The sequence below is a fragment of the Tyto alba genome, unplaced genomic scaffold, assembly GCF_018691265.1.
Source record: "Tyto alba isolate M040663 unplaced genomic scaffold, T.alba_DEE_v4.0 Super-Scaffold_42, whole genome shotgun sequence".
Classification (NCBI taxonomy): domain Eukaryota; kingdom Metazoa; phylum Chordata; class Aves; order Strigiformes; family Tytonidae; genus Tyto; species Tyto alba.
Genome location: NW_024881318.1, coordinates 5926759 through 5949483, shown reverse-complemented (window position 1 = coordinate 5949483; position 22725 = coordinate 5926759). Strand labels below are relative to the sequence as shown.

The 22725-nt window shown below is 48.2% G+C and overlaps 2 protein-coding genes, 2 long non-coding RNA genes and 3 other non-coding genes across 8 annotated transcripts; 1 reads left to right on the top strand and 6 right to left on the bottom strand.

The window, feature by feature from the left end:
• Window positions 1–246: 246 nt before the first annotated feature.
• CUNH18orf32 (chromosome unknown C18orf32 homolog) lies at window positions 247–4186 on the bottom strand. The gene is made up of 3 exons (XM_033011120.2): window positions 4083–4186; window positions 1718–1970; window positions 247–1058 (listed from the first exon to the last, which is right to left on the bottom strand). The coding sequence occupies exons 2-3, from the start codon at window positions 1943–1945 to the stop codon at window positions 984–986; spliced, it is 303 nt and encodes a 100-aa protein (XP_032867011.1). The 5' UTR covers window positions 1946–1970; window positions 4083–4186; the 3' UTR covers window positions 247–983.
• Window positions 4187–4890: 704 nt separating this feature from the next.
• Window positions 4891–8513, bottom strand: RPL17 (ribosomal protein L17). Of its 2 annotated transcripts, none has more exons than XM_033011119.2 (7): window positions 8452–8513; window positions 8038–8090; window positions 7912–7952; window positions 6646–6780; window positions 6251–6349; window positions 5494–5685; window positions 4891–4981 (listed from the first exon to the last, which is right to left on the bottom strand). In XM_033011119.2, the coding sequence occupies exons 2-7, from the start codon at window positions 8075–8077 to the stop codon at window positions 4934–4936; spliced, it is 555 nt and encodes a 184-aa protein (XP_032867010.1). In that variant the 5' UTR covers window positions 8078–8090; window positions 8452–8513; the 3' UTR covers window positions 4891–4933. The 2 variants fall into 2 exon arrangements, with proteins under 2 accessions (XP_032867010.1, XP_032867009.1); XM_033011118.2 differs by having other exon boundaries at window positions 8339–8456.
• On the bottom strand, window positions 5337–5406 carry LOC116965875. The gene has a single exon (XR_004409752.2). It is a non-coding gene; the product is annotated as a small nucleolar RNA SNORD58 (small nucleolar RNA).
• On the bottom strand, window positions 5887–5953 carry LOC116965876. Its single transcript, XR_004409753.1, has one exon. It is a non-coding gene; the product is annotated as a small nucleolar RNA SNORD58 (small nucleolar RNA).
• LOC116965877 lies at window positions 8171–8243 on the bottom strand. The gene has a single exon (XR_004409754.2). It is a non-coding gene; the product is annotated as a small nucleolar RNA SNORD58 (small nucleolar RNA).
• A 66-nt stretch (window positions 8514–8579) lies between the features above and the next one.
• LOC122154641 lies at window positions 8580–13222 on the top strand. Its single transcript, XR_006166675.1, has 2 exons — window positions 8580–8653; window positions 9154–13222. It is a non-coding gene; the product is annotated as an uncharacterized LOC122154641 (long non-coding RNA).
• A 4187-nt stretch (window positions 13223–17409) lies between these two features.
• LOC116965870 lies at window positions 17410–22553 on the bottom strand. Its single transcript, XR_004409744.2, has 3 exons — window positions 22475–22553; window positions 21913–22213; window positions 17410–19974 (listed from the first exon to the last, which is right to left on the bottom strand). It is a non-coding gene; the product is annotated as an uncharacterized LOC116965870 (long non-coding RNA).
• Between the last annotated feature and the right edge of the window lie 172 nt (window positions 22554–22725).

The window sequence follows — 22725 nt, the reverse complement described above, 5'->3', positions numbered from 1 at the left end:
CTAAGCACAGGGACATCTAAAACGCTTCACAGTTGCACTACAATGTTGGGATGCAAGTCGGTACCAGAATGCATCTTCCCAGGAGGATGCAACACTGGACGTGCCAAGTTCACTTCCTTTATCATGAAGTCAGTAGTTTTGTGACCTCCTTCTGCCCAGGCCCCATCTACAGGTTTCCAAAGATTTTTTTACAACCTTAAATATTTATAGCTTAGCAGCCTAAAAAGAATTGTACAAAGCAACTTATTTTTAAATAGAATCCTGGTTTATTCTAATTAAAATTCCACAAGCATGTTAGAAGAGATTTTAGTTAGACTTTTTTTTTAGAAGACAGAACCGCACCATTTTAAACCACCACAACAGACCATAAAGCAACAATTGTCTTGCATCATGCCTCTGCTGCTCCTCTTCAGGAAAGAAAGGCACAATGTTTCAAGGAAAATTATTAATGGAAGTATCAAATCAAGACCTTCTTAGTTTTTAGAACTAAGTAAGTTCTTCATGTTGCTTAACTCCTTTAGCTCATCCACATATTTGACATGAAAAATCTAAATGCATCATAATTTACCATGACATCTATGTTGCCACAATGCAATTCATAGTTCTTCAGCAAGGTCAAGAACAGCTATAGTTTTTAAAGTGAAAGCATGAAGTATTCCACCAGCAGTTAGTGAAACTAAGATGCTATGGTAACATTTACCTTCCAAAGCTAGATTTATGCATGTTATTTAACCTAAATTCTAATCACACCAAATAGATTATAGATGAAAAGTAGTTCCAGTGAAGAAAATAAAGAACTTCAGTTCTTAAACATTTTAAACTAAATGTTCTAGCTGCCATTTTAGTGGCAAAAGATCCTCTCCTGTAAGTGATAAGGGGTTTTATTCAGCTAACATGTGCCAAAAAAATAAGTGCCAAAGTGAGATAAATATCACCAGTTCATATCAGACAGAAGGGAATAAAATCCTTATGAATTAATTCCTTTAATCCATTTTCTTGTCAAAAACTTCTGTGGATCTCTCTGCAGTAATTCCATTCATAACGCCATTGCTTTCAAACTGCAAATACAAGATAGCATCATTAATGGGATGTCAAGAAAGGACTTCACACCCAGAACAGAAGCAGCTGGTGATGAAAATGGCTTTTAGAAGCAAGGCCAGTGAAGATCTATGAAGAAATGTGCAGTGGGAACCAATGCAGTGGTGTCTCTTTAGATTTACAGATAATTACTGCTTCAGGGAGGGAGTGGGGGAATGAATGCAGAGACAATATATACAAATCTTAGCATTTGGTTAGAGGAGTCAAATAATAAATGCACAATTTACACACACTAAACATTTTCCCCCATTACGAGCAGAGGAGCTGGCTTAAAAGGTGTGGAGGTTTTTTTTCCATTCTGCTTCATGTATCTGGTGTGATGCACCAACTATTTGACTTCTTTGTTCTGTGAAATAGCCGTTCATCAAAAAAAAACATAAATTAACTAAGCTGTTTCAGAAAACAGGTGCAATTCCTATCCTTCCAAAACCTACCAGAAGCTGCCTTGAATCAACTATTTCTAGCTGGCTCAGTACCAGTAACTCACTTTTGTAAGAAAATATCCACAAAAACATCTGTTAAAACACCCAAATATTTACTCTTTTGTGGCACCCACCCTGAACTATTGCTGGGGGCTTTATCTGGAGTTTCCCTGGTTAGCTAAATGCATTAATCTTACTTTATAAATTCCAGACTCATCCTCCTGATCTCTTTTCAAGGCTAAAGGTGCCTGTGGATGTCCAGTGCTGCCTCCTTGACCTTGTTTTGTGGCTGTTGTTTCTTGCACAGCTTTCTTAGGCCATACACGCTTAACAAAAGGTGCAATAACAGGATAGATATAAGGTTCGAGGAATTTCTTGTAGACCCAGAGGAGAACCGGAATGACAATACAAGGAATGCACACCATGGCTTCCCCTTGTTCTGTGACAAAGCTGGTAAAGGAAAAAGAACAACAACTTAGGATAACAGTGTTTTTTATGCCACGAGCTAAGAAAGTAGTCTTAAATAATGAATAAAGATTGTAGTTGATATTCAGACATAAAAGATTCTCTAATTATAGATTAACTGTTAAAGTTTCAAAAATGCTGTGTGTTCCAATGTTATGAAGTCCTCAACAAGGGAAACATTCTTGACATTTTAACAAAAAAACAGAAGTAGAGTTTGCCATTAACTTATCAGTCTGACAGCTGGAACTTAGAAAAACAAATTCAGAAAATAAAAGTTTTTGTTTAAACCACACACGGTGAGCTGCAGATATTAGCCCAGTTCTTACTATATTACAAGAGAGTTCAAAAGCTTACTTCTTCTCAATCCCTTTTTATTTAAGGTGAAATTAAATGGCAGGACTCCAATGCACCTAATGGTTTGCTACCTCTGAAGGGCAGGTCAGGGGGAGGGGGAAGAGAATCCTAGTCAGGATTTGAGAGGTGAATACGAGTTACTTCCTTCCTACTGCACAGATTTTGGAATCGCTTGATCCCACACCAGTCCCATACAATTGGCCAAACTATTAGAAAATTAATCCATCTCTCTCTCCCAAACCCAGTAAAAAGTCTTCAGAAATGACAGCCTGAAGTCTGTGATGCAAAATGCAGAAAGCCACAGCGCAGGGGCAGAAAGGTACAACAGGAAGAGGGAGCAGTTAAGTCGGATTAGAGCTGTCGCTCTCCATGCTGATGAGCAATATATTAGACACACGCCGCTGCACAGCACAGCTCTGCCCTTCACAGTCCTCCTCTCTAGGCTGCTGACATCTAAATTCTTACATTAAGAAGCAAAACAAAAGCTTTCCAGGATGGAGAATGAAGAGGCAGATGTGTACATTTGTTTTAGGATCAGTCTCCCTTTTTTTTTTTTTTTTTTTTTTTTTTTTAAGCTATCCTAAAGATTTTTAGCGCCAGGTCCAGTGGAACAACAGAATACCAATTTCCAGTTGACTACTTCCAAGTGTCGTTCTGGCTACTTCAAATGTAGCTCAGATCTTAAACTGAGACAACATAAATGAGGTAACCCATTAAAGCCATTCAACAAGACAATTCCACTACTCTCTCCACCAGAACATCCTAGATACTGAATTTTCAGCCAGATGTTGTGGATTTATTCATTAGCTAAAGAGCACAGCTGGAGGGAACACCCCAGGCTGTTTTTCTGCCTCTGCAGCCACTTCACATCAAGATTCCAGACCAAAAAACATGTCATACCCCCTGCCAGATGCAAAGGCAAGTCAGCGGAAGTGTAACAGCCCTCCTAAGACATTTAAACATTGTTCACGAGTTTCTTCCACTGTTTGGTGATGCTCTGTCGACTGCCTAGCAGGCAACCAATTTTTAGTGGGGAAAAAAAAAAAAAAAAAGAAAAAAAAAAAGAGTAAAAGGACAAATGGTCCCATTCTAATAGCAAGCTTATTTCTTTGTCATACACGCTTTTGTTCCTTTCTGTAAACCACCACATATTGGGGTCAGCCGAGAGAAGAGACGTGACACTGCAAATTTAAGTACGTTCGGTCTTTGTTTCCCACGTGTAGCTCATTCGTTTGTCAACTATTACGGAAACAGAAAACAAAACGGGCTACGCGAACAAAAGGGGGGAGTTGGTTGGTTGTTTCGATTTTGTTTTGTTTTGGTTTTTTTTTTTCCCCCATAAAGGATGACCCATTCTAGAAAACCTAATTTCTGTAACACGTTCTGCTTCTCCGCAGGCCGAGGCTCGAATATTCCCCCGGAGCCAGGCCAGCCCCCCCCAGGCCCCGGTTCACAGTAACGGCGGAGCACCGGCGGCCTTCCCCCTCCCCCTGGTGCGGAGCTAACGGCCGGGGCGCAGAGGGGGGGGTTTTCCGAATCGGCCCCTCTCAAAAACAGGCGTTAGACCCAAACCGCACGGCCCCTCAGCGCGCACCGTTACATTTCGGGATTTCCCCCCGCCCCCCCCCCCCCCCGGTTAACGGAGCCGCTCCGCCCACCCAGAAGGGCAGCAGGGGAGCGAGGCGGGAGGGCGGAGGGGCGGCCCCCCCCGGGGAGCGGCCCCGGCCCCGGCCCCGGGCTCACCTCAGCCCCTCACCAGCCGCCGCTTCCCCTTCGCGCCGCACCGGAAACGAGGCCCGGCGCGCTTCCGCCGGGCGCGCGCCCCGCCGCCAATGGGAGACGGGCGGGGTCCGCGTCACGTGGGCAGGGTCCGCGTCACGTGGGCGGTGCCCTCCCGCCCACCCCCGACGCCGCGGTAGGGACCGGGAAACCCCCCCCAGAACCGCCCCACTCCGAGACTGCCCCGAATACCACCTCAGCCTCCCCCTCAAATGCCCCCCCCCCCCGACCCCCCTCAATACCCCACCCCGAGACCCCCCTCCCAGACCCCCCTCAATACCCCACCCCGAGACCCCCCTCCAAATACGCCCCTCCCAGGCCCCCTTCAAATATCCACCCCAGATCCCCCCCCCAAATACCCTCCCCCGAGCCGCCCCTCCCAAATACACCCCTCCTAGAAACCCCCCCCAGGCCTCCCCTCGCAGAGACCCTCCCCCAGAGATCCCCCCCAAATACGTAGCCCCCCCCAATACCCCAACCCTGAGAACCCCCGGCCAAAATATCGCCCCCCCCCAGACCCCTCCCAATTCCCCAACCCCTAAGACCCTCCCAATTGCGTTGCAGGCACGCAACACCCGCGGTCTGTTTCCAATTATCTTGTTTTATACATGAAAACACTCCTACGTCATCAACATACCCCCACCATGTGAAATAAGAGTTTGTGACTGCAGCCATGGCTGTCCCCCACCCCTGCGACACACCGGCGGCTCCGAAACCGAGCGGATTTACAGGAAAAGCCTTCAAAGCACAAAGCTGCACAACACAATAAACCTTAACTTTTAAAGTTTTATTTATGTACATTTGCTGAGTCAGATTTACTCCCGAGCCATTAGCTTTTGCTTCTTCAGCTTCTTCTGGGATATCTGGGGAAAAAAAAAAAAAATACACACACAGAAATGAGGAAAGTGATAAACCACACCTCCCCGAAACACCTCACAAGTAAGTTTAGAGTCATCCTCTGAAAGGTGTGCTGACAATTGTGAGAAATTTCCTCACCCGTTTACAGAACGATCCACTAACCACACTTTGCACTTCAGGACGTGTCACTGACACTGCTCAGACTGTCAAATCGATGTCAATTTTATCCTAACACATCACAGCTTCACCCGCAGGGACAGGGAACGCTGTGACTGCTCTGAGGGAGGGAAGAACCAACCACCTGGGTGGCAGAAACCATTTTCCTAAGTTCTCGACACTGCGTTTACAATAAATAGTGAGGTTGCTCAGAAAGAATTTTTTTTTTTTTCATGGGTATTCCAAAGGTGTCCTAAGATAGTCATCACAGCAACCCCTCTTGTCTGAAAAACGCAGGACACGAACACTCCCCTTTCTCGCTGGTGACATTAAAAACGAGTGAGGGTACAACGCTCAGTACCTTTTTCTTTTGAGCAACTTCTTCTTCCGGCTTGGGAACGATCTGCTCCTTCTCGGTGAGGATCATCTCAATGTGGCAGGGGGAGCTCATGTAGGGGTTGATCCTGCCGTGCGCTCTGTAGGTGCGCCTGCGCATTTTGGGAGCCTTGTTGACCTGGATGTGCTCGATGACCAGAGAATCCACATCAAGACCCTGGCAGAGAGAGGGGTTGAGAGAACACTTCTGACTTTTCTCTTCAAATTAATAATCTCCACAGCAAAAATATGAATAACCACCGCCACATACACTCATCTCAACCCGGTGATGCCACAGAACTGAGTATTTACAAGGCGAGCACTAGCTGAATTCAGAAAAAAAACTTCCACAGGTCACAATGGATTTAAAGTGATGGTGATGGCTCAGAAGAGAATTAGTATTTCACAGTTATTCCAAAGGTGTCCTAAGATAGTCATCACTGCCATCAAAGTCACCAAATTAAACATGGAGTATATTACAAAGCAACAAATTGACCAAGAGTCCACAGGTTTTGCTTTGTTTTGTAGATTTTAAGAGACCTAAACCACACCTAAAGTCCATAACCACACACAAACTAGCTACTTGTAAAAAAACTATTCCTCTGCATTTTAACTCAAAAAAATGCAGGCAGCCTAACCCAAACAGGCAGCACACCAAAGCCTCTGTACAACCCTGTCCAGCCGCCTGGTTCAGGAGCACTGCCACACAACCCCCAGCACTGAACCACCTCTGCACAACCCACCTTGAGCTCAGCGTTGCTCTCCGCGTTTTTGAGCATGTGCAGCAAGAATTCGGCGCTTTTCTTGGGCCAGCGTCCCTGCGTCCAGCCCCACTGCTTGGCCTGGAAGAAGAGGAGAGTTCCCTTTTTGCCCTGGTGCGACAACTTGCCATTTGCACGCCACGAGCTTACCACCACCTCCCCTTTTAGTAAGGCTGCATATCAAAATACTTAAAATTTTATCGATGACTGGGCACTGCAAGTAGATGCAACGCTTGCTCTACTGGAATTAAAGAGTAACTCCTGCAGGTTAATACAACATTATCATCAACCACTGACTGTTCTCCATGTCGTCTCACCATCATCTTTCAAGGAGCCACGCTGAGCTCCTTCCCATGTTCTCTCCTCTCGGACCTCACCTGGGCGCACCTCCCGACCCCCCCGTTGTAACGACGGAAGGGCACACACTGCTTCTTCAGGGTCACGTCCTTCAGGTACTTGGTGGCCTTGCGGATGTGCATGCCCTTGATGGCCTGGGCGGTCTCACGCGTGTTCTAGAAACGCAGAGCACAGCAAAGTCCCTCTTAGCCCACCTTTTCAAGCCACCCCGCCAGCAAAAGCACTCCTCTCCCTTTCCTGGATCCCCTTCTTTTTGCTACAAACACGGTTTGAAATCAGCACGTACACAAAAAAAAAAAAAATAATAGAGAATAATTAACAATGCCTTTTTTTTTTTTTCTACCTACTTTACTAATTCTTGGCAGGACTTCCATTACTCAATTTGCATTTTTTTTTTTTTAACTAAACGGCTGTATCTTTCCAACTAGCAAAATTAAAAGGTGAATGTTTACACTTTTCACAGCTCCTCTTTGGCCACTAATCCAAATAAGTAGGACCCTAAAGAATAAATTCCTAATAAAACGCCAAATACAGCGCCATAAAGGAAGCAATGAGAAAACAAGCTATACAAACCAGGTACAAGCAGTACAATTACCTCTAAGTAAATTTTTAAAGGGAGAAAAGGCTCCAAAAGAAAAACTAAGGATACGGCATCAGTGCTTAAGACAGCATACTAAATGTGAAAGAGAGTAACTGTAGTGCTAGGTTATCACAATAAAAGAGCAAACCAAAAGGAGTGAAATCTCTTTTCACCTGCACTATGTAACACTGAGCAGAAAAACATCCACTCAGCTCTGGTTTTGTGGTTAACTCGAAGGTGTCCTGCACCTAAACCTTTTCCAAAGGAATCCACATCCTGACCCACAAGCCTTCCCCCTACCACCATCCTTGTTGCCCAGCAGCATGCTCAGATGAACAAAACATTCTTTCCAAACAACCTACAACGCAATCTACAGCAAATAAGCTTATTTAACAGTAGCCCAATTCCTTCTCCTAAATTCACTGCAACCGCTTAACTACTGTATTTTATTATCTGTGTTAGACGGCAAGCCCTTTAAGACACACCACCTTGCCGCTGATAATTAGCAGCTGAGCATTTCTCACACTTCTGATCCAATTTCTGATCTGGATGAAATCGATTACAAGCAGCTAAAGCAAGCCCAGGCCATAAACCTACGCTACCACCCTTGAGTAACTATGTAATAACACAGAAGAGTAAAACACACTTCCTTAACAAGAAAAGAAAGCAGATGAATTTGCGTTTCCCATACGCACACACTGCGTACCTTGAAATGCACCCGCAGGTTGGATCCCCGTGACTTGCATGCTGCGGAGAAAGACCGTTTGTTGGAATTAAAACCTCAGTGGATTCGGTGAAGGTGCCTAACCGACGTACAGGAATAAAAACTCACATTTCGTGGGGTTCTCCGGGTCCAGAGAGTAGCGCACCATTTTGGGAGCTCAACTGCAAAGCAATGACGAAATTCCAGATTAAACTTGTAACGCAGACATACAGAACCTGGGTTGCTCACCTTCCTACCGACTGCTGCTCAGAAACCACACTTTTTTTTTTTTCATAATGAAATCCAAAGGTGTCCTAAGAAAGTCTTCACCGCAGCCATGCTCTTTCCCTACTAGGCCCTGCTCTCACCGTACCCCCCCCGCCCGCCATCCCCTGCCCCGTCCTTCCCCCGCGCCATCCCCCGAAAATACCGAGGGCATCCGGAGAGGCCGACCGAACCCTCGTCTCCCCGGGGCGCCCTGGGCAGGACGGGGCCAGACAGCGCCCGATGAACGCGGCTCCCCGCCCGCCACAGCCCCCTCACCTCAGGGCCTGCAGCAGGAAAAGGAAGAGCGAGGCATGCCGGGAGCGGACGGAGCCTCCAACTCTCGCGAGAGCCCGGGCGGGATTTCCGCCAAGGGAGCGTCGCCGTAGTACTGCGCCGAGCGCCGGGCGAAGGGCGCTGGGAGGGACCGTCGGCAAACGCGCGGCGGTCAGGGCGTCACGGTCCCGCGTGAGAGGCCGAGGTGTGAAAATAAAACGTGGGTGTGCGCCGGGCCGCGGCCTCGTGTCTGCGTGCGGGGGGTGCGGGCGCGGCTGCGCAGGGGCTCCCCGCAGGCACAGGCCTTCCCCCCCCCCCCCCCCTCACCCCCCACACCGCAAGATGGCGCCGGGCTCGGCGCCCACAGGGCCGCGCACTGTCAGATTCCCCGCTCTCCGGGAGGAGACCTCTTTTTAATCCAGGCAAGCCTGTCGCTGGAGCCAAGAGAAACAATTTTATTAACCCTCAGCTCAAGGCCAAGTGTTGTTTGCAGACCGGAGATCGGTTGAGGCCAGACCAAGGAGCAAGCGCAAGGGCTTGCAGCTAGATGGCGGCTCAGGATGGGAATAGAGCCCGTCGCTTAACAGAGGTGTCCAAGGGATGAGACTACAGAGATTCATGTTTATAACTTGCAACTGGCTTTTACTGCACCATTATTTAAAAAAAAAAAAAAAAAAGTCCTTTTTTTTTTTTTCTCCATTTTAGGCTGTGTTTGCAGCTAGAACTGCTCGGGAAATTTGACGAAGTGGTGGTTTAATAAAACCAAAGCATTTCCTGAAAGTGGTGCCCAGCTCCAGCAAAGGGGGACATTGAGAAAAGTTTGACAGGGTGGAAAAAAAGAGAAACATCTTCCCGAGGGGCTGGTAGTTATGTCCAGGCACCTCACTGGCACAAGAGAGACCCTGTTCAACTCCCAAGTTTGGAAACCTGGAGAGCAGAGCAAGATCTTCTGGCCATGTAAATGCTCTGTCCATGGGGCTATTTTTGGATCTCATGTTTAGCACTGAAAGCCCTCAAAGCCTTGAAGCCAGGATTTTACCCAGATGGGGAAGAAGAAAAGATTTGAACTAATAATTTAACTGTTAAAGGAAGGTGTTTCTGCCCATGGAAGAGGGGTTGGGACTGGGTGATCTTTAAGGTCCCTTCTAACCCAAACAAATGATTCTATGATTCTATGAAATATTTAAGTGGCTGGACACTGTAGAGCTTGAATTGTGACTGTAGCTCTCCACCTCCCTTAAAATGTGCTTTCTACTCTGCTTCCATGGAGAAGATTTCTGCAAAGTGTCGAAGTAACTTCTAAGCACCGATCTCAAACCAAGAAAACCTGCTAGGATGCGGCAAATATCATTTTTTCTTTTCATATACAAAGTTGCCATGAAAAGAAGAGTTAGGAGCCCACACTTACAAGAACACATACTAGCTTCCAGTCATGGGTGCTTACTTTGAGATAGAAAATATCGGTTTTCACCAGTTAGCACTTCCATCCTCATCCATGTGATTAGAAGGCACTCAGGACCTCAGTACACACAACCATCTCAGAACAGTGGTAATTCAAAGAAGGAGTTGCACCGCCAAAATAAATGCATAACTGCCTTTTTAAGTCAAGTGTTACTAGAGAAAAATAAACAAACAAGCAAAAGCAGCTCCCCCGGGTTCTCATGACTTAGAGGAACCAGTAAACATGTAAAAAGAAATTGCAGCGATGACTTCCAACTCTTTCTTAGTGTGTTTCAGTTTTTCTTCCTATGGAACAAGAACCGTACTATTTCCAAGAGTGTTAAGCTCCCAGGCACAATAAATTAAAACTAGCAAAAGCTGAGGTCCTCAAACACCTCCATGGCTTTCCCCACCGTACTGTGGGAATCTCCTCTCACAGCCCATGTGAATGCAGCTTGACTCCTTCACCGTTTCTGCCTGCCCCTCTGCATGTCTCCATGTGAGAAACCAGTGCTGGTGGAGGAATCCAGCCTTTCCATGGGAAGCACCTTTCCAGGCAGCTGCTTCTTAGCAGCAGAGCACAGAAGCAACAATAGGTTCGGAGCTGGAAGAGGTGTGAAACATAAGTCGTTGATACATGGTGGGAATTATCAGGGTTGTTGTGTTCATCAGTGGATCCAAAATAAACAGGGTGCATTTTCTGTTACTTGCTTTTTCTGTTTCCCTGACACGTGGAACTGTTTAAGATCAGCTGCTGAGGGCTTGCGGTGGTAAAAGTGTAGAGGTAGGAACTTCTGTGATGGTGTCAGGAAATGAGATGCATGTTTTCATCTTTGTTGAGAGGTTAACTACTTCTCTCAGAGACAGCCTAACACATACCTGGTGCTGGGATCAGGGCTGGGGCAGCTGAGCATGCACCCTTGTTGAGATTTACCCAGATTATTCCCCCAGTGCACCAGCTGCCTTGGATATTTAGCTTGCAAGAGCTGACTCGAGCTTTTGGATCCTAGGCAGAAAATTTAGGCATGTAAGTCCAAAATCATGTTCCTGAAAACTCCTGTGTAGGAGGCAGCTGCCGCCTGGAATCTCAACTTCATAAGACTTTAAACTCCCCTGGTGCCATCCCCCTTAGCTCTGCTGTCCATACCAGCCAGCCCTGGGGACTGTGCTGTGCGTGCCCAGGAAGAACTCACTCTCTCAGCAGGCACTGAAATCAAACGTCCAACTGTGTTCAGACTTGAATTGTTCCCCTACTTTGTGCTCTGGAAGTTCCTGCTGGTAGCATCTTCCTAGAAAGGGCTCATCACAAGGGCAGTAAAAGAAAGCAAAAGTGCCCATCTTAACCCAGCAGTGAGGTAGCCACAACATGCTCCCAGGATGTGGGAGACCCACCTTCAATTTTCTTCCCTTAAGAGGTTTCAAAGCCACATCCTAAACCAGAAGGCCAGAGACTGTTCTCTAGCAAAGATGTTCCCACCCTTCCTGCTGCAGGTTTTCTCTGCTGAGGAGCCTGCAATGTGTTGGCTTCACACCTCTCTGGGTGTGCTCCTGGGGCTAGAAGAGAGCTGCACCAGTTCACCAGACCTGGAAGAGCCCAGCAGGCAGTGAGAAGTGTACAGGTACAGGATTGTTGTGTCAAATAAGTCCTGTGGTGGCTTTAGCTGTGAATAAACAACATCCTTTTATCAGTTCTACTGGAACTGCCAAGCCAAATGTCACCCTAAGTGACAATCAGTCAATGTGCTTGATAGCCACCGTCCCTCCTGGCCAGAGGAAACTCCAAGACTGGCTAGGGCTGTGTTTTTGCAGCAGGACTGGAACCAAAAAGAGCTCGCTTCCAGCCATAGGACCTCCCTGCAACAGATGCAACAGAAGCCAACCTGTGCCTGTCCTCAGCCAGCCGGTTCAGCAGTCAAGGCATTACTTTTAGCTCCTACTCTGTCACAGCTCAAGTGCCTGACTGTTTGCTCAGGCTCACATCTGCCTCTGCTGCCTTGCCTGGGGGCAGTAATTCATAACAGGGGCAGGTAGAGCAACAGGACAGTCCGTGCTAAAATCCCCATGACAGATGGACCCACTGGGGCTGATGAGCCAAGCTTAACTCTGGCTCGCTAAAACACACCGCGTGTCTGCCGTGCTATAGGAGCGGGGATTGACCTGTTCTTTGCACAGGAACGGAAGCCAATTCCTCCAACTTTTTTTTTTTGTAGATTTCTTGGCATTTATCTTGCAGACCCAGTTTTTTTGAGTCCAAGGGTTATGTGGGGATATTAACTGTCATTCACAAAATTACATACAAGTGGATTGCTTGTCCTAATAGTTAAGCAGAAAATCTTGAAGACAAAGACATTTTAAATTGAAACCAGCTTGAATGCTGGAAACATTGAAGCTTTCCAGCCTTCAGACAGCTGCCTGCACCTTCTTTCCCTGAACTTCTGTCTCCTGGCCAGCCCATGGGCTTCTGCACTCCTCCTCCCAGATGTGCAGCTCTTCCAGAGGCACAGCTCACTCCCATTGTTTGCCTTTTCCTCCCACGGTCAGCAAAACAGCAGCATTTGGGCACGTGGTAGGTGAGTCCTCCAGCTAAGCCACTCTCCACAACCACGTCCTAACATCTGCTGGCCCAGGCAAGATCTGTGGGCTTGGAAAAGAAGGAAATGCAGCTCCAGAAGATGGAGTGATGATTGCTAGCAGGACAAGACACTATAGGAGTTTTGCTCCGCATCAGTAATTCTGTCTTGGTCACTTGAAGAGCTCAATTATGTTACATAATTTCTCCCTGTAATTTTTAAGAAGAGATGCTTCTACAGGGGGCCAAAAGTTCCTTACTTAAGCAGATACATCATAAAGTTATTTATATATATGTCTGTGTGTGTGTGTGTGTGTGTGTGTATGTTTATGCATATAAATCATTATAAGTGTATCATCTAGAACATGTGAAGAACTGGAATGCTTTTGATTCCCTGTGACCTAAAACATAAGCGAATCCTTGCAAGAAGAGGTTAGCTACACAGTTTATTTATTTCTGTCCTGTGTATACTGTACCCAGTCTAGGAGTGAGGAAACAGCCAAGGGAACTCGGCGTCACGACAGTTAAGCATCTGTCCTTACCATCACCACTGCTGAAGCGTGACGCAGCAGGCACAGCACCTTCCTCCTGCTACTGGTGACCAGCTGGCCAGGAGTGTGGTCAAAAATCCACAGCAATTGTTGATATTGTCTTAATACTCAACATTTTTGTCATGTTGTCCTAGAGCTATGGGTTCATCCACCCCCTGCACGCCCAGCTAGGAGGGAATCACTGGTAAAATAAACCTCTTATGTGATTAAATAACCTTGTAGCTGAAGTTTGTGTTTATTCAGTGTATTTCTTGCCAGCAAACCATTTACGCAGGTTGTGCAGGTCTATGACTGCTCGTTCCTGGCTATAATTGCCAGGCATGGACCAGCCAATCACCTTGATGAGTAAAGTAGTAAATAAAGACATCGTGTAAGTGCCTGATCATAAACACTATTGGGGATAAATTAAATCCTGGGCTTACGTTTGCTCTAACCTGTTTAGCTCATAACCAAGAAGAACCGGTTTAAATGTGCTTTTGGTTAATGAAAACAAAAATATCCCTGGAATCAGGTATATTGCTCACAATTTGCACCCACGGTTTAGGCACAAAGTAGAATATGGAGAATTCTGTTTAAACATAAGAGAAATTTTTTTTTTTTTTTTTTTTTTTACTGTGAGGGTGGTTGAACCCTGGAACAGCAGTGGTCTGGAAAGGTTGTGGAGTCTTCGTCCTTCGAAGTATTAAAAAACAACTGGACAATATCCCAGGCAACCATCCCTGGCTGACCCTGCTTTGAGCTGCAGGGGGTTAGCTGGCCCCTCCCAACCTCAACTTTTCTTTATCTGTGAATCCTGACAACATTTCTAAAGCTGAGCGTGCCCTGTGCTATGAAACACAGCCTCAAACTCCATCCATTTGTCACACTGCATCTCCTATTCAAAATGGACCAAAGAAGTCTCCTCCTTTCCTCTCTTGTTATCTGCTTTGTCTTTTTGTGGCTGCCCTGGACAAGAGCTCCTCTGGATCAGCTGATAAACCACAGTCAAACCTGTTCTTCTCTTCCAGGGGCTTCTGCATCTCCACCTCGCTGCTGGCAGACACCTCATGGAGGGACCTGAGGCAGGAACGGTCCTTGCAGGCACGACCCTTCTTTGTCACCCCTGCAGCCCCCTCTGTTCTGAACCAAGGCAGAGATTTGCCCAGACCCTGTGAAACAAGGTTGAATGATGCCTATTAACACAACCAGTGCAAAAGTTGCAGCCAGCAGACAGGGTTCTGCTTCCAGCATGGCAAGAAGCTACAGCCCTGAACATCTACTCTCTTGCAAACTTAATGACTGTAGCAACCCTTTCAGCGTCTTCATTTATCATCCCAGTGAGTGGCTTCTGTGTTCATTCCTTCCTACTCTTGTTGTCGGAGATTATCCCCAAGTTTATGCTCTCTCCTGCTCTGACAATTGCAGCATCTTCCTCTCCACAAGACGCGGGCTTCCCCACTTTGATCCCAAATGCCACCTCTGAGTTCATCCACCCCTCCTGGCTCGCTCCTTCCCTCCGTCTTCCAACCATCCAGCTACCTCCCCCTTCACTATTGCAACACCTCTGACACAAGACCCTCTCAGAGCTTTTCCTATCTGCCTAGGCTTACTAATCCTCTCTAGCTGAGCCGCCCTCCCCCTCTCCATCCTTTCCTCTCCCCATGGTCTCTTCCAGCCTGCACATCCCAGTCACATGCTGGTGCTCGGGAAGGTCATATGCTGGGTAGGGACCGCTGGGCAAGGCTGTGGCAGGCATCTTCTGAACACGGGTCCCTGCTCGGTAGCACAGCTCCAGCTCCCCATCCCGTGGCCATTGGCCACCCCGTGACTGGGCCAGGTGCTGGACCTGCAGCGTGCAGGGACGCAGCAGCGGCTGCACGGGCACGGGATGGGAGGCAGAGGCCATGGGGTTGCACTGCAAAGGCAAGGAAGGGGCGTTACGCGTGGAGAGGTGGTCGGAGAGACGAGCACTGCACCCGTGCCCCAGACTGGACAGGTCTGCAGCCACTGCTCTCCAGTCCTGCCTGCCCAGCAGGTCTCTGCTCTCATCTCCTGCATTGTGCTCTGCTTAAAAAAGGTCAGCCCTGCTCCATGAAGCATATCCTAGAACCATAGAATAGAATGGTTTGGGTTGGAAGAGACCTTGAATCCCACCCAGTGCGCCCCCCTGCCCCAGGCAGGGCCCCCTTCCCCCAGCCCAGGGGGCCTTGAACCCTTCCAGGGAGGGGGCAGCCACAGCTGCTCTGGGCACCCTGGGCCAGTGCCTCACCCCCCGCACAGGGAGGAATTTCTGCCTTAGATCTAGTCTGAATCTATCTTCTTTTAGTTTAAAACCATTACCCCTTGTCTTATTGCTACAGGCCTTACTAAAGGGATCTTGTAAGAAAGACAGACAGACTTTTTAAGCCCTGGGAGGCCGCTTGAAGGTCTCCCCGGAGCCTTCTCTTCTCCAGGCTGAACCCCCCCAACTCTCTCAGCCCGGCCCCCCAGGGGAGCTGCTCCAGCCCCCCCAGCATCTCCGTGGTCTCCTCTGGCCCCGCTCGAGCAGCTCCGGGTCCTTCTGCTGTTGGGGGCCCCCGAGCTGGCCCCAGCACTGCAGGGGGGGCTCCCCAGAGCGGAGCAGAGGGGGAGAATCCCCTCCCTGGCCCTGCTGCCCACCCTGCTCTGGCTGCAGCCCGGAATGTAACTGACCTGCACAGAAAAGCCCTCTTGTTTTCCCTGTGCCCTGACCTTAATCTGTCTGCTGGTCTGTCCTTGGACTGGGAGTTCCCTGGATGAATATCAGCAATGTATGTACATCACAGGCAGGAACACAAGTACAAAGTACTAAGAAGTGCCCCAAGCTTTTCTTAATTAATCACAGAGCTACTAACTCTTCCTAATAAGATCCACACACTCAAGCACAATAAATAGAAGTCATGCAATTAGGAATAAATGGCTAGAGGGTGAGGTGGAGCCTGGTGAGGGACCAGCATCCTCAGGGACATCTCATTCTCTCCCATCTTCATGTTGCACACACTGCACACAGATGCGATAGATGTCCTCTTTATTGAGACACTGAGGAACAAGACTGGTTTTGGGTATGGGATATCTGATGGGTTCTCAAAGTAAAACGTGCAAGCTGGTGAAAAATTAAATTAATAATATTGTTGGTATAAGTAAAGCCAACAGAAGATGCTGCATAAAGTCTTGTGTTTGTGGTTTAAAATACCATTCCCATTTAACATTAATCACAGTAAAATACTGCCAAAGGATCTCCTAAACACCAGCCAAATCAGTAGTCAGGCAAACAGGGAGGAAGAACTCCTGTATGAGCTGTCTGACCCAACAACAGCCCAGGAAGAATCTCCTGAGCTTTGCAACCATAAAGCTTGGGTGCAAATTAGCAATAATGGAGAGAACTAACATTATATGTATTTATAGGGCTTTTCTAAAGTAAGTAACAAATTAATTGGTTTGAATAAATAACTCATTTCCTGTAGGCACTGGGAAGCTGAATGGCATGCTCAGTTTCCTCATTTTGGTGTCCATCCAGATTTACATGATCAGTTTTGAAAGCCTGAGTGCCACTGAGATAAATTTAAAGTGGATTTACGAGTGCTGAAAATGAAGCTCCAGATGGCTGGTTTGGGGTTTAATCTGGGAAGTTTTCAGAGAAGGAGGAGCTATCAGCTTTCTAATTATTCTGCCAAAATCCCAGTGTGCAAGATCTTTTAGCTGCTAACTACCAGAAATAAGCCCAAAGCCAGAGCTGTGCCCTGGTCTGACAGAACCATCTAAGGAGTCAGGAGAGCCACTGCCTGCTCTTCCAGTTCTTAGTCTCCTCTCGAGCTGCAGTCCAGCTGAGTGCTGAGTGCATCTCACTGATGGTACTCCTGAGAGCATCTCACTGATGGTACTCCTGAGTGCATCTCATTGATGGTACTCCTGAGTGCATCTCACTGATGGTACTCCTGAGTGCATCTCACTGATGGTACTCCTGAGAGCATCTTATTGATGGTACTCCTGAGTGCATCTCATTGATGGCACTCCTGAGTGCATCTCACCAGTGGTACTCCTGAGTGCATTTCACCGATGGTACTAGTGAGTACACTCTGAAGCTATCCCTAAACCAAACACCCCCCAAACTCCTCTCTGGACTCTCTAGCAGCTCCAGGCTCCACTTACAAAAATGGCATAGGAGCAGTGTTAGTAATTTATTATTTTTTTAACCTTTTCCCTTTGCTGGATGCAGGAGAGTTAAAGCAGAAGTGCCACTGTGGGCTCACCATCCACCATCTGAAGGGTTAAGTGACCACAATCTTCTGAGACATTTCTCCAGTCCCCCCACCAAAATAGGGCTTCAGAAAGGAGCAGAAACAAGCATCCCCCCCTCCCCGGCCACTCATGACACTTCTGCACTGCCAGCAGGCTTGCCTCCAAGTCCATGTTCAAGCCCAAACATGCTCAGCATTCATACAGCTTGGGTGGAAAAGCATGGGTTTTGAGTAAAGGCGTAAGAGAAAAAATAGCCATCATTCCTCAACACAGACATAAGGACATCCTTGCCTGCAGAGTGGATGGAGCAGGCCCACCACCCACCACTGGGTCTTCTGGCTGACACAAAGAAGCCAAGCAGTCTGGATCCATCCCACATACCACGGGACATGCTGGGAATGGCAAGCCACTGAATTACACTTGGACACAGGGAACAGGCATCAGGACACACTGAAATCTTGCCGGCTTTCAGCCTGTGCTCCTGCATAGCTCTGCTGTGGCTGGAGGTGGCGTAGGACCACCTGAGGGTCCCTGCAAGAACAACATGCTCAGTCAGAGCAACCTGGGGATGAGTGCAAGGTATGCTCAGGGGTGAAAAGAGAAAAAAATTGTCATAAAAATCACTTCATGTCACTCAGGCATGTCTGGGAAAATGGAACAACAAAGAGTGGCCGAGAAGAAGTTTGTTCTTGGTGAAGGGTGGTCCAGCATCAGGACCAGGGACCTGCCCCGGGGAAGGGGCAGTCGGCAGGAATCAAAGCCATCTGTAAATCTCCCTGTGGATGGCAATGCCTGGAGGCAGGTACAAACTGTAACGTACAACGTTCACAAGAATTAGCATTTCGCAGGAATGTGGGGATTTATTCGTCAAGGCCCACCGTATCCGTGAGTGCTACAGCCCAAACACTGCACCAACAGAGCATGTGCTTGATAAGAACCCAGGAACAGATGCCAGCGGATTTAATGTGGGACAGGAGGCCCATTGCAGGTTTGCAGACTGCTGGCAGGGTCAGCTGTAAATATTCCCTCACAATCAAAGGCATTCATCTAAGGATTACATGCTGGGGGCTTTGTGGTAAAGTAAATTTGCAACTAACAGGACCATTAATAGTCAGACAGTTTAGTTGGCTCACTGGCTGCCATTTACTTTCCCCTCAGTCATTTTTACTACATCTAAATACCATGGGGATGTGGGGCTTGAATGATGTGGCCTAAGAAATCAGCTTAGAAGAGGTAAGAGAAAGGGTTACCTCCAACAAAGAGAGCTCAACAGGGATCGAACAGGGATATCAATAGTGGGTAATACCACTGAAGCATGTGAGCTGATTTCATAATCTGATGGAGATTAGCCTCCTCTGTAAACAAAGGGATATGAAGTATTGGTCCTATAAAGCATGTTCATAGAAGGGTTGTATTCGAAAAGCTGAGGAGGGGAGGAGAGACTGTGGGGTAAGGAATGGCTGCAAAACAAAGGCAGCACGACCTGTTTTCACCCCAGTTTGATGCTCCCAGAACAAAAATACCGAGAGCAGAATCTGCCATGTAAGTAGTATTGCCCCACTCTGCAGTAGGTGCCAAGTATAAAATAATTGGTGGCGTGATGGGATGATGACAAACCAATAGGTCCTGGGCTGAGCAGGCGCAGGGTGATGCAAGGATTAAACCTGGGGTGTTATTTCACCGCAGAGTTGCCTTTCCTGGACCGCAGAGCCTTTGGGGTGCAGTCAGCTCTGTATGCCCATCCAATGCGGGGGTCCTCCCATGGCCTGCACCCCAGCACAATGCACCCTGAGCTTGCTGCCATCTGAGCAGCCCTCTCCTCCCCCGGTTTGTTCTCCAGCCCTGTCTCTACCCCTCCTCCCCCATCATCTCAGAAACAAATTAGGCAGAGGGAGTCAAGAGGGAAACCAACACCAATCCCATTAAATTCTACTGCGTGGGCTGTGTTTTATAATTGAAAAGGAAAACTGTTTTATAACTTAAAAAAAAAAAAAAAAAAAAAAGGAAGAGGGAGAACAATTCCTGTCTTTCCCCTCCTCCTCCTCTCCTGCAAATCCTACTCCCTCTTTCACTGATAAAAAAGAATAAAAACAGAGAAAAAACAGGCGAGAAGAATGGAGGGTGTGTAAAGCTCTCCCAAGTTTCTATATGTGGAATTCAAAATTTGTAGAATAGCAATAATCACTCCCTGACACTGGATAGCTGACCTAAAGCCATGAAATCAATCTTTGTGTGTACAAATGAGCAATCCTTAAGAGGAGAATCTTTGACTCTTGTTGCTGTGCCACTGCTTTCAGTAACAAGCACCCCACGAACCCAAGAGCCACAATTTTTCCCCATCAGGAGGGGTCACTCGAGCCAAGAGCTCCGCTTACGCTTTCCTAGCGATGCAAATGTGACGGGATGCAATCCTAGCCATGGGAGTACTGTGCAAATCACTCCTGCAGCCACTCATTGAGGCCGTGGCACCCTGCCCTGGGCAGCAAAGCTCGCTCTCTGCTGCTCTTTCCACGGCAGGTCATTCCTGGGAGGAGCGCAGGATGTAGTGTTAGCAGCGCTGTTCATGCACCATGGTGCCTTTTATTTTCCTTGTGATCTCCAGAGCTGCTCACACCAGAATTACTCTACCTCCACAGGTCTTTAAAGAGGTCATGTGATGCTGAAGGATTTCCCCTTTTCCCTTAATGCTCAGGTCTTCGGTAGTGCAGTTCATTCTTCTTGCTGCAAATTCTGCAAGGAAAGGATGTGTCAGCACGCTAACTTTAAAAACAGGGAAACAGAAGCATAAAAGACAATTATTTTGCAAAAGGTGCCTGACTTCATTCTCCTTGAATAGGACAGCGACAGATTGTTTCTATCAGAGAAGCTGAGCTTCTGCAGAAGTCACTGACTATAACCCAGGTCTGAGATGTTCTGCTCATATGGAAACGGCATTGACATGGTCTCATTGTTGGATGCATGGACATGGAAGCCTCTAAAATTAAATGCTGCTGCTAAAAAACCTATCTAATCCTTCCCCAAGATCACCAGCAGACTCCAGACCTTTAAATATTTTGGCATATTAATTTACATATCGTACTGATTTTAGCTTTTTGCTACCAAGATGCTTAACTCCTACCACATCCCTTCTCCCTCGACATCTCGTGGCTCTGCTGTGACTCACGATGTTTGGTGCTGAAGAAACCAGCCTTGGCCTCAGCCACGCAGCACCCACCTGCAAATAAATTGTGACTGCAGCTGAGTGGGACGTTTTTCTACTTCCTATAAAAAATCTCATTATTTCAAAAACATTCCTGTTCTGCTCTTGGACTACTGAACTGAGATCTTTAAGAAATCACAGTGGGTATGGAGAGAAGAATAGGGCCAGGAAGATGCCTCCAAGAACAGCCACTATCTCCTCGGGCACCCCCCTGCTCACACTAGCTGCTGGGATAAAGCCGCCAACACCCCTACAAGTGCTGTGAATTTTGAGCTTCTCACTCTTCTAAGGTGGGTTATAATCCACTTTACCCTGGTTTATTATTTATTACTTATTACAATATCCAGGAACTCCACCTGGGAGCCATGAAATATCTCCTATTGAAAAACTAATCAAAACTAGGAATTTCTCCTTAAAATTATTGTGCTTAACGAACTGTTATTTTCCAAGCAGCTCTGAGTGGGAGCCGTCTTCTCCACAGGCCGTCAGGGTTACAGAGAGGTCACTGCAGAGACGCGCTCTCTGCGTTGATACGATGCCCATCACAACATTTCCTGAGCATCTCCCCGGATGATTGTCGCCTTTCGGCCGAAGCAGCCAGGAATCATTTTGATGCACGTCTTCCTTGCTGTTGCTAAGCTATTCTCAGTGCTACTGACATTCTTGGAAGCCAGAGGCGAGGAGCGGGACCCCCCTCCTGGAGCCTGGCATTGCACAGACAAAAGGAGGACACATCCCCACCCGTCACAGCTTTACAATGGCAAGAGGCAACAGCTGAATGCAAAGGCACGGGAGGAAGAATGGGAAGATGTCTCAGTGACCGAGGGTCTGGCAGGGTTTTGTTGGCACCAGGAATTTTTTAAAATGATGAAGCGTTTGGTGATGAGGTTTAGCTGATTCATTTCCTGCAGGAGTAAGTCCGGTCGTGGGCCAGAAGCTGAGAAACCTCTGTCCGTTCTTTTTTAGGCCATCCTGCTGTCAGGATGCTGCTCCTTGAGAGGGACCACACAGCTGCGGGAGAGGCTGCGTCCCCAGGACGCTCCGCTCAAACCCACGCTCCCTGGGGAGAGGCAGTTAGCGTCATCTCCAGCCTCCTGAAACGGGAGGTGCGCGAAAAGCTCCCCGTACACACACTCATTCTGCAGAGTCGGAAACAAAGAGGGTCTGGGAACCATCCCCAGGAGAAGAGCAGCGCTCCCCAGCCACAACCTGCCGCATGTATGAGACCTATAAGAAAACCGAATCAGAATCGAATCGAGTAGAATCGAATCGAATAGAAATTTCAGTGGGAAGGGACTGACAACGATGGTCTCATCCAGCTGCCAACCCACACGGAGACAGGAGGTGGCTGGGCCGAGCGCGGCTCGTAGGGGCGCGGGGTATGAACTCAGCACTCCAGAAAAGCACTGCTGAAAAGATTAATTATCTCCATCAATATCTACTAGCGAAGGCTAAAGCGACACCCGTACCTGATTTCCCATTATTTCCATTCCTGCTGACTGGTTTTAGGCCTCCATCTTTCCTCCTCATATTGGCCCATCATTTGCCTGCACCCTTTATTCTTGCCGTTTTTTATAAACCGCAGACCCTGGTGCCTCCTGCTTGCTTTCTGCTGCGAGTTTGGAGGGAAAAGGAAGGATCCAGGGGGCAGAGGCAGGAGAGGAAAAAAAAAGAGCCCAGGAAAGGCAGAGCATCACCTCTTCTCCTGACACTGCGTGCGGCGGGCGGCAGCAGGATAAAATGAAATATCTTCTTGCGGGTCGGTAACGGCTAAAAAAACAGGCAAGAAAAAAGTAGGAATAAAAGTTTAGTTTTTCACAGCTGGGGGTTCCAAGCTGTTCGCGGTGCTGCTAAGGCGGCTGCGGGCGATGCCCTCCGGGCAGTATCTCGTGCCCGTGGGGGTCCGGAGCACCCCGAGTGGCAAAGAAATGGGGGGTTCCCGCGGGCGGGGCTGGAAACCACAGACCCCACGCTGGCGCCCGGCTCGGTGGGGCGCGGCAGGGGAGCGCTGCCGGGACCCAACCCCCTTACCGTGCCGTGTCCCGCTGACGCTCTGCCCGCCCGAGAAACGAGCCTCCGCGGGGTAACAGCGCCGGGGGCCCACGCGTGACCACCCCCGCCGGGCTCACCCACCCCCCCCCCTCCTCCTCCTCCTCCTCCTCCTCCCCCCCCTCCTCCTCCTCCCCCCCCACGCCCCGCGGGTTCCCCACGCGGAGCCTTCCCGCGAGCAGCTCCCCCCACCCCACGCGTGAGCGCCGCGCCCCGCCCCTCGCCGGCGCGTG